Raw genomic sequence first — 11,157 nt, 5'->3', positions numbered from 1 at the left:
CACAGACCCAAATTGGGACACTTGGATCGTCAAGCTTTCATAAAACTACAGACCAAAATTGGGACACTTGGATCGTCGGGCTTTCTTAAACCTACAGAACCAAATTGGGACACTTGGATCGTCAAGCTTTCATAAAACTACAGACCCAAATTGGGACACTTGGATCGTCGAGCTTTCATAAAACGACAGACCCAAATTGGGACACTTGGATCGTCGGGCTTTCTTAAACCTACAGAACCAAATTGGGACACCTGGATCGTCGGGCTTTCATAAAACTACAGACCCAAATTGGGACACTTGGATCGTCGGGCTTAAACTCTACTAAGACTACTCTTACTATACATTAGTTTCAGGTCACAGAATCTGCAAAAAGCATCAAAACTGATGTTTGGTTAAACTAAGACTAGTAACATTCGAAGGGGGAAGTTAAGCATAACGATGAAGGAAACGATAAAGTAGGAAGAAGAAGAAGAAGAAGAAGAATAACAACGATAAAGTAGGAAGAAGAAGAAGAAGAAGAATAACAAATGGAAGCGTTGAGGAGTCTGCTGCGGAACAGGACCGATTCATTTAGGAAAAATAAACGAACAATTGCGACAATAATCACTGCTGGGAAGTGAGTGACGTGAACGAACGGTAATGAACAAAAGATCAGAAAGATCCGAATTCTTCATCACCACGGACTCATCATTTCCCCCCCCTTTTTTTTTTTTTTTTTTTAGAGCTTTTACGCCTGAATATGAGGTGGTGCTGCAAAAGAGCAGAGCAAGAGAGAGAGAGAGAGAGAGAGAGAGAGAGAGAGAGACTTTTTCGTAATTTTTCCCTTTTTCTAAACCTGAGAGAGCACAGAGACAGAGAGGAGTTTTTCGTAATTTTTCCCTTTTTCTAAACCTGTTTAGGATGAGACACAGAAACAGAGATTTAAGAAATTTTTCCGTAAATATTCCGTTTTTCTAAACCTGTTTAGGATGAGACAAAGAGTCAGAGATTTAAGAAATTTTTCCGTAAATATTCCGTTTTTCTAAACCTGTTTAGGATGAGACAAAGAGTCAGAGATTTAAGAAAATTTTTCGTAATCTCTCCCTTTTTCTAAACCTGTTTAGGATGAGACAAAGGGACAGAGATTTAAGAAACTTTTTCAAAAGTTTTTCCATTTTCTAAACCTGTTTAGAATGAGACAAAGAGACAGAGATTTAAGAAACGTTTTCGTAAACTTTCCCATTTTCTAAACCTGTTTAGAATGAGACGCAGAAACAGAGATTTAAGAAACTTATTCCTAAACTTTCCCACTTTCTAAACCTCAAGAAACATATTCGTAAACTTGCCCATTTTCTAAACCTGTTTAGAACGAGACACACAGGAAGAAAAGCGTAAGTTTTTTTTTTTCTTCAGGAAACACTCTTACGCACTCAGACGTACACACACGAGAAGAATCCACTTGAGTACACGAGAACAGTTAAACGAAATGCCGAGAGTCTTCTGGGCAAGCTGAATGACATGTGATTCACGATAAGTAATGACACCTGAGTATTACTGAGGAATCAGAAGTTCAAAGAGAGAGAGAGAGAGAGAGAGAGAGAGAGAGAGAGAGAGAGAGAGAGAGAGAGAGAGAGAGAGAGACGTAGCACTATCACTAAGCTTTCTAAGCAAAACCACTAGCTATAGACTCTATGGAGGTGTCTAAGCAGAAACCACTAGCTAGCTAGCTAGACTCTTACGGAACACTAAAAGATATATTTCCAAAAAAAAAAGAGAAAAGTTCATTGTGAACGACGTTTTGAAAGCCTTATACAGTATATAAGAATCCTGAGTAAGATGGTGGTTAACAAAAAAAAAAATTTGATTAAAAAAAAATCTAAAAAAAAAAAAAAAAAAATTGAAAAAAAAAAAAAATCGAAAAAAAAAAATACATTCGGATCTGGGCCTGCATAGATGATCACTGTGCAGCTTCTGAACTGAAGAAGTCCATTTTTCATTTAGGAAAGTACTGAAATATTAACATTTAACTCAAGACTTACAGAAAAGCGGATGAGCTCATTTGTCTGACTTAACATGAAAACTCTTTTATAAATCACAACACTTTTCCTGGCGTCACTTAAAAAATATTTTTTCACTTCTCACTTTCTTCTCCAAAATTTTTTTTCACCTCACTTTCTTCCCCAAAATTTTTTTTCACTTCTCACTTTCTTCCCCAAAATTTTTTTTCACCTCACTTTCTTCCCCAAAATTTTTTTTCACCTCACTTTCTTCCCCCAAAATTTTTTTATTCACTTCTCACTTTCTTCCCATTTTCATCGTCCTCCACTTCGAGATTATGAAATAAGATTTATCGTTTTTAACCTAAAAAAAAGAGACCAAAACACCATCTCTACAACTTTCAGTACATCAAAAAAAATTTTTCATATATTTTTTTTTAAACACCTAAAAGCAATTTCCTAGGCTCACCTTCACCTGTCTGTAAGCGACATTACATATATATAAAAAAACCACATTAAATGCAGTAGTTAACCTTTGCATAGGCGTACATGTGACCGTTTCAGTTATTACAAAGTAGAAAACAGACATTTAAACCTCGTCACACTTTTGCAAGAAATCCTAGAATTGACAGTGTCCGAGGAACTCAAAAGTTTCTGTACAGTTTTACAAGAAGCTTTTTGCAAGCTTTGTTGTAAGAGTTGACAACTTCCATGCAAACGTTTTCATTAACAAATTGCTCATGTGTGATTTACGTTCTCTCGGCAGAGAGCACTGTAGCACATCAGTAAGAAACTCATTCAGGTCAAAAATGTTACTGTTTTTGTGTGTGTGTTATTTGGCACTTTTTATTTACGTCATCAAAGTAGAACATCTAAAAATTAACCAGTCTGCAAATACCCTCGCCTTCGGGACGGTTATTATATACGTCTCACAGATCCTTTCATTAAAATGTGAAAAAAAAAGGATTGTTACAAAACATGTGTCATTTTACGTCCTAGAAGCTTCACTAAAAATTGGGGAAGGACACTTTTGTTCCCGCGTTCAGAAGCATGACAGTACCAAATCGTATATGTGTAAATGAGTTTCCCCTCCCCAACAATGCCGTCCATTTGTATTCGGTTGGATGGGATTAGCAATACCAAGGTCTCAAGGCAAAAAGTCTCTGTATGTATAAAAGTCTAAAACGGTTGGTCAGATCACAGCAACACGGTGTGCTTGATAAGCAAAGGCTTCCAGACTGGACAAATGAAATTCTTACTGTCTTACTGAGTGAGACAGGGCACAGATACTGTGCATTGATCGTACCTGTCTACTAGATCAGAGAAAAAAAAAACGCAAGGAAGACGTAAAACTACAGTACTCGTCTAAAGGGAACTGAGTTGTAAAAATTTCGCAGGATAAGGCACGCTCAGTGCTGGCAAGTAGGACCCCTGAAATTGGTAATATAATATCTTAAGTGGTAAATGATCGGATGACTTTCCTTTCTCTCTCTTGAGCAGCTCACGGCGGTGGCGAACGTTTAAATAGAAAAAAAAAAAAAACACTAAAATCATAAATTAATGTCTCACTGCTTCAGCTTCTTAAAGCTAAGATCCTTAGTTCTCGTAAAGCCGAAGTCTACTTACGAATAATTTTAAATTCACCTTGTGGGAATATCTTTTAAGACACTCGCTACAAGTGAGGAAATTGGCGTGAACAATGAAGCAGAATGAATGATATGACAAAATACAATGTATGCATCTTTTACATAAAATGAGAAACATGACTAAAAGTATTATTGTGAGAATGAAAGACCTATGAAAATTAATATGAGACCATAACTGACACGGCTATGGTCTGTGAGAACAAAATGCAACTGATACTATACACGCTGTTTTCACGGTTTTGCCATGACGAAATTGACAGAAACATATGATATATATATATATAATATATTTTACGCACGAACTCGAAAGTAATAAAAAATGAAAAATATACAGGCAAGCATGACTCCCGAAAGGAGCTACCACAGCCACAAGCCTTTGTATCATAGACTTTCTGCAAATCATCAGCAAATCAGAATAGTAACAATCACCTTGTTTCGTTTCACCGAACTGAAGGGGCTGTAAGCAGAACCCCTGCAGCACTCCTCGTACACTGGGAGAAGCCGCGAAAGTTGGGGAAAAAGCAACCTTCTGCAGCAATGTCCGTCCCGTTAAATCGTAACACTTTTTTACTACTTTTCACCATTAAATTTTTTAGTATAAAAAATCCATCACATGACTAACGATACTCGTGGCTAGGAGTGACCATAGCCTGGCTCCTCTAGGAGGATGAAGGCTTCCAGTAGAGGTGGAAGACCGAGCAGGTGAGTGCTGGAGTGTATCTTCTTTGGTGTGAGTGAGTTGCGGACGCTCCGCCAGCAGAGACTGGATAGGCTCGGAGGCTGAGTCCAGTGGGGCATCATAAGGGTTTTTAGTTCCAGGAAGACTGGGCCTAAAACCTGTAAAAAAAGGAAAAAAGTCAGGTTTTTTTATTATTCTTGGAAAACTGGGCCTACAGTTGTAAAAAAAGAAAATAAACATCAGTTTTATGTGGTTTTCTGGAAAAACTGGGCCTAAACTTTTAAAAAAGAAAAAAATAAGTTTTTGTATTCTAGGAAAACTGGGCCTAAAGTTGCAAAAAAGAAAAAACATAATTTTTTTTTTATTATTCAAGGAACACTGGGTCAAAAACCTGCATGAAAGAACATCAGTTTCTTGTATTCCAGGAAAGCTGGACGTTACACCTAGAAAAGAGACTATCCTTTTCTTTTGTCATTTCACAGAATAATAATGGAAAAGCCACAGTAGAAGTACTACACCAGAAAGAAGTCATGCTAGATGAACCAGTATCATTATTACCAGAGGGTCAGCGTTAGATATTTGCAAGAAATTACAAGAGGTCATATTGAATACCACTAATGTTCTTACAAAAACCAGATACGATTGGCGTGTTAAAGTTTGACTGGTATACCGAAGTTCAGTCATCTCAAAATCAGAATGAAATAACAAAGGGAAAGTAAAGGTATCGCTTTCATAAAACAGAAGATCAGCAACTCTCTACAAACCTTATAACATCTAGAATGTCTAAACATCGTCCTAAGAACATGTTGGTGCATTCTCCTTGGGTTCTCTGCCATCACCATGGACAGAATTGAAATTGTATGTGAACAATTCTCCAGTTTGCGACGAGAAATCACAGCCTGTGGATATTTGAATGACCTTGAGTAAACATTCATACCACAAGAAATATTTTCAGAAAAGGGCAAGACTTTATAGTGTTTGGGAACATTTTTACACTAGATGATGCAGACACTTGGTAAACAGTATTTCATAAAGCCAATATAAAGACATGGATGGTGAAAATGTTCTGCACATTTTAAAATCTGAAGCTGAATAAACTAAAGATTTTTTTTTAGTACTTGTTTCCAAGCTAATGGGAAACACTCACCTTAAGAAACCAGGTAAACACACTTTGATCCTTATCACAACTATCCGGAGCTCCCCAAACAGATGCCCCATTATTTAAAAGCGTTCTAGTGAGCATAAGAGAATCGTCTAGATGTTCTATGCTGTACGTGAGCAAGGTCCGACCCTGCAAAGCGATTAAGTCACATTATAACTGTTTCATTGTACTGATACAAAATGAAATGAGATTAGTAATGTATGTATTTTTCAGTTATAGAATGGGCAAGAAAATTGCATAAGTAATGTGTGTATTTTTCAGTTATGGAATGGGCAAGAAAATTGCGTAAGTAATGTGTGTATTTTTCATTTACGAAATGGCCATAAAATCGCTTGAGCAATATGTGTTTTTTAATTATGAAATGAGCAATAAAATTGCACAAGTAATGTGTGTCTTTTCAGTGATGACATGGCCCAAAAATAGTACTTTTAATCAGTTCTGTATCACTGTATTTCCATTATCAGTAAGGCGTTACAGCCTCGATTTTATCAGTAAACAGAGCCCAAGATAATAATGACAAAACACAAGGTAACTCGTATATTATCAAGACATTTGCAAGCTAAAATCCCTGTCACAGGAATTACTTCAAGTATAACCTCTTCAACGAGAACACAAGAGACAGACCTTGTTGTTGACAGCATCGACTTGAGCCCCTGCTTGGAGAAGCACCTGCGCAACTTCTGCTGCCTTGTTGAAGAGTCCCTGTTTCAAGAGATTCCTGACGGAGAGAAGCGGAGTGTCACCTGAGAGGTCCTTGGCGCTGACGTCACCCCCGTTGCTCAATAAGATCTGGAGGGCGTCTGTCATGCTGCCACTTCGGATATCTCCTGAAGGAGGAATGAAGAGAAGGGTCGGTTAAGACTCGTCGTCACCAATTTCTCAGTAGAGTATCGTCACCACCAGTGAGACATTTGCAAATCTTACTTAGATACCCCCGTAATGGGTTAGTGCCGTCAGTTCACCACCTGCGGTGCACTTTAGGCATTACTTGAGATTCTTTGCAGCGTGTCTTCGGTCCCTAGCTGTAACCCCTTTCATTCCTTTTACTGTACCTCCGTTCGTATTCTGTTTCTTCCATCTTACTTTCCACCTACTCCTAACCATTGATTTACAGTGCAGCTGCAAGGTTTCCTTCCTATTACAAGGCCAAAACAATTTTACTCAATTTCCCTTTTATCATGTCCTCATAGGTCCCAGCGCTTGGCCTTTGACCTCAGTTCTATATTCCATTCCATTCCACGCTGGAATCCTGAAGGTTTGTTGCAACGATATTTTTTGTTCAAGTGAGAAGCAAGCACTATTTACCCTGTGCTCACGAATGCCTCGGTACTGACTCTGCGTCAGTAACCCAGATGTTGTGACGCCAGTTTTAATCACCATAAATCAATCAATAAATCAGTCAGTTAATCAATCAACGTTTAGTAACTTACCCATTAGCAAAGCGTGAAGCGGCGTCTGTCCGAGAAGATTCGCCTCATTGACGGGTGCTCCTGAAGCCACGAGTTTGCCTACCAAGGGAGCGGGTTGCGGCGATAGGCAGGCTATGTGTAGCGCCGTCGGCGTGAATTTCTGAAATCGACAATGAACGGTTAGTTTGTTGTCGTTTCTGAAAGATAAACATGAAATGGAAGTGGCTATGCTGGAATGGATCTGCTCGTCCGTCTCCAAAGAAATCGCAAATTCTTGCAACCACTGGTTTTGTGTTCTTAATTCAGTCGTCTACATTCCGTAATATGCTCCTAAGATATTTTACGTGTCGTTTACAGTCCGTAATTTGCTCCCTAAGATATTCTGCGTGAAGCGTAATTGCTATTTGACTTTGCCAATTCTGTAAATGTAGATCGAGTTATTGTTACGCACTGAATCTCATTATTAATAAACATTTCTGTGGAATGCATTCATTTTTGAATTACATTCTCAACATTCGTGTATATAAAACAGTACATTTACAGGAACGTTCAAGGATTAAGAACACATCTGTGTTTTGTTTGAATTTCTGTGGAAGGATAGCTACTACGAAGTGACAAAACTCAAAAAAAGTATTTTTTGAGTTATTGATACCAGCAGACAGCCCGGTCTTTGTTCCATATTGTGGTCAAAACGTCTTATTTCTTTGTTCCATATTGTGGTCAAAACGTCTTATTCCTATTTGTAATGCTAACCGCTGGAGGGTATGACATGATGTCACTATTACACTATAGAAAGTATATAGAGAGTTTTAAACTTTGAATTGCCTCTCCTGAAAAATAACAGTCTTCGAGTTATGTCACTCTTCTGGCAAATGGGCGAATTAATGTATGTCCGAAGGAGACGAAAATATGGGATTTTTTTTTAAGGTCGAAAACTCCTGTCATTTTTGTCTCCTCCGGACATAATATAGTCTTCTGTACAAACATCGGTTTTCTTGACTCAAATATTAAAAGCACGTCTTGCATATATCAATAACAATCACAAAAGTCAAACGTCGAATTCCTTACCTCTATATCTATTGGATTCTCCTGTTCCTCGTAACCAAACAGTAGATTGCATATTGTAAAACTGCCTCTACAGTTTGCTAAGCTATTGACTTTGGTATCTGGAAAAGAAAAAGACACTTTCTTGAAAAGGGTACTGCATAGTTTATGTAAATAAGAAAAACATTTGTAAAGGATGTGCATTTATCTGGTGATGTTATTAAAGGAAGCATTCGGATTTTCAGATGACTTAATTTGTTAATTTATTGTTAAAATAATTATACTGGGTCATCAACTTTTGGGTACATCTCACTTTATCTCTCCCCGTAGGGGGGTGGGTAGGTCTCGTCTGTGCACCTCACGCGATGCAATGTAGGCATTACTTACGGGTCTTTGCAGCATCCCTTAGGCCCCTAGCTGCAACCCCTTTCATTCCTTTTACTGTACCTCCTTGCATCTTATCTTTCTTCCATCTTGCTGTCCATCCTCTCCTGACAATTATTTCATAGTTCAACTGCGAAGTTTTCCTCCTGTTACACCTTTCAGACCTACCCACTCTCATTTTCCTCTCCAGCGCTGGATGACCTCGTAGGTCCCAGCGCTTGGCCCTCTGCCAAAATTCTACATTCCATTAATGGCATCTGGGCTCCTCGACCATCGACCTCGAATTTCTATTTTGCTTTCTTTCTTGCAATTGTTTTGGCGACCTTTTTTTTTTTTTTTTTTTTTTTTTTTTTTTGCAATCTCGGCACCTTTAACTTCGATTTTTTTTTTATTTACCCCGGCAAAAGTGCCCAGACATTCACAAAAAGCCATATTCAACACCGTAACATACACACACACACACACACACACACAGATACACACTTAAAAGTTGGTTGGTCTAGATTTTAAACTGGCTTATGCCAGCCCATGTCCAAGCCAGTGTGGTACAGTGTTATAGAGAGACTCAGAGGTCCTGGCGTGGACCTCTGAACTCGATCGACCGGTCGAGCCGGTGCACACATTAATTTAAAAATAAATTACAGAAGTCACAGAAACCTAGTTAATTGAATAAATGGCCCTCAGTTTAGTCATATATATATATATATATATATATATATATATATATATATATATATATATATATATATATGAATTATTTCTCCTTTAACTAATTACTCCTAGCTGCAAAATTCTCTTTCTTCCAACTTACTCTCCACTCTCTCCTAACAATTGATTCATAGTGCAACTGAGGTTTTCCTCCTGTTAAACCTTTCAAACCTTTTACTGCCAATTTCCGTTTCAGTGTTGGATGACCTCATAGGTCCCAGTGGTTGGACTTTGGCCTAAATTCTGTATTCAATCCAATTTAGTTACTAAAGTTATTCAGAAATTATTTCCCTAATAAAGGAGTTACTAAACATGTAGAACTTATTTCCCTAATAAAGGAATTGCTAAACATACTGAAATTATTTCCCTAATAAAGGAATTACTAAACACAGAAATTATTTCCCTACTAAAGGAATTGACTAAACATACAGAAATTATTTCCCTAATAAGGAAATTACTAAACATACAGGAATTATTTCCCAAATAAACTAATTACTAAACATTTAGAAATTAACTTCCCCAGTTACCTAATGACTGCCCCGCAGTTATTAATAATTATTCATTATTTTCCCCAGTGAACTAAACCATGAACTGACGACTAAACTGACCTTGATAAGCGAAAGGGTCGACCTTGGGGCAGCCGTCGAGCAGGTCAGCCAAGGTCATCAGTTTCTTGTGGTGGGAGGTGGTGTTGTTGGTGTTGCAAAGGCTGGGGGGCGCCAGTCGGGATAAGAAGGGCAGCGCCGTGCGGGCACAGCCTCCGCCCTCACGCCCCCCGGCGCACGCCCCCACCGCGATGGGCGCCATGATGGGCAGGGGGAGCGAGGGGTCGTTATCCGACGGAACGATGCCCTTCAGCTGCTGGAGGGCGCGACACGACGGCGGACCATCTCTGCCGAGGGGGTGGGCGAAGGAGGATCGGTTAGTGGAAATGATTATAATGGTCTTTTGGGATACTTGTCAAAAATGTTAAATAAATAACGCCTCAGTAGTGACTGGTGTTACTACTGTTCACGTCAGATTAATGATCACTAATGTTAATACTAGTAATGTTACTAATGATGCCTACATCCGTGATTACTAAAATTACTACTATATCTAGGTCACTAATAATACCTACATCAGTGATCACTAATTTTACTAGTAGTAATCACTAATGTTGCTAGTAATACCTACATCAAAATGGTCACTAATATTAATGCTAGTAATTTTACTAATGGTACCTCGATACGTCAACCACTACCCGCTTGTCTGTCTTGGGGGAAAATTAAATGAAACCTGGCGTTTTAATCCCGCAGAGTTTTCACCTACCCTGAAATAGTCCCGTACGCAAATTCCTGAGATGTGTGCTAGTATTCCACCAGCCCTTTTTTTTTTTTTTTTTTTTTTTTTTTTTTTTTTTTTGCCATGCCCCTAGTTTAGGTTAGGTTGGATTAGGTTAGATTACCAATTTTCGGTTACCTTGGGTATGGGAAACATAATGAGATTATTTTCAAGAAAATTCTATGGTTAATTTTTAAGATATGGCGTCCCGCTTTTTTCAGGGAAAGGTCCCGGTACTCGGTAACGTCTCGGGGAAAATGCCTTCCGTACATAGATAAGAAACAGTGAATACTCTTTACGAAATGACAACTGTACACATCAACTAACCCAAATACGCCGTTATTTCCACCAATAATTCCTTGAGGTTATTTGCAGCGTGCCCTCGGCCCCTAGCTGCATCGCTTTTCGTTCCTTTTACTGCACCTCCATACATATTATCTTTCTTCCATCATGCTATCCACCCTCCCCTAGCAATTATTTCGTAGTGCAACTGCGAGGTTTTCCTTCCGTTACACCTTTCAAACATTTTACTGTCAATTTCCCTTTCCAGCGCTGAATGACCTCATAGGTCCCAGTGCTTGGCCTTTGACCTAAATTCTGTAATCAATTCTATAATCAATTCGAATCCTTTACAAATTCCCAAATTCCTAATAAACACACGTGGTACTCAGCGACGATTTTTTAAGATGCTTTCACAGCTCACAGTGCACCCTTGTAGCGAGTAATCCTAGACCCGTTGTCATGGCAACATCTCTCAGACAGCCCAGTTGGTATCCTTGCAACGCCGATGACTAATCAGCGTAGCTACGGACGCGGAGTGCAAGTT

The 11,157-nt window shown here is 38.7% G+C and overlaps 1 protein-coding gene across 1 annotated transcript in view; it reads right to left on the bottom strand.

Annotated features, from left to right (window-relative positions):
* Nucleotides 1-1,822: 1,822 nt before the first annotated feature.
* LOC136846744 (ankyrin repeat and SOCS box protein 6-like) overlaps nucleotides 1,823-11,157 on the bottom strand; it is a 25,361-nt gene continuing 16,026 nt past the window's right edge. The window contains exons 2-8 of the mRNA XM_067117917.1: nucleotides 9,617-9,900; nucleotides 7,941-8,038; nucleotides 6,894-7,032; nucleotides 6,088-6,290; nucleotides 5,449-5,592; nucleotides 5,066-5,200; nucleotides 1,823-4,459 (exon numbers count right to left, since the gene is read on the bottom strand). Of these exons, the coding sequence (XP_066974018.1) occupies nucleotides 4,256-4,459; nucleotides 5,066-5,200; nucleotides 5,449-5,592; nucleotides 6,088-6,290; nucleotides 6,894-7,032; nucleotides 7,941-8,038; nucleotides 9,617-9,900 (1,207 nt within the window). The 3' untranslated portion in view covers nucleotides 1,823-4,255. The remainder of the gene's footprint in view (nucleotides 4,460-5,065; nucleotides 5,201-5,448; nucleotides 5,593-6,087; nucleotides 6,291-6,893; nucleotides 7,033-7,940; nucleotides 8,039-9,616; nucleotides 9,901-11,157) is intronic.

This window comes from Macrobrachium rosenbergii, chromosome 15 (assembly GCF_040412425.1).
Source record: "Macrobrachium rosenbergii isolate ZJJX-2024 chromosome 15, ASM4041242v1, whole genome shotgun sequence".
Lineage (NCBI taxonomy): Eukaryota > Metazoa > Arthropoda > Malacostraca > Decapoda > Palaemonidae > Macrobrachium > Macrobrachium rosenbergii.
Note: the sequence above shows the minus strand (reverse complement) of the source record. Positions and strands in the feature narration are given on the sequence as shown.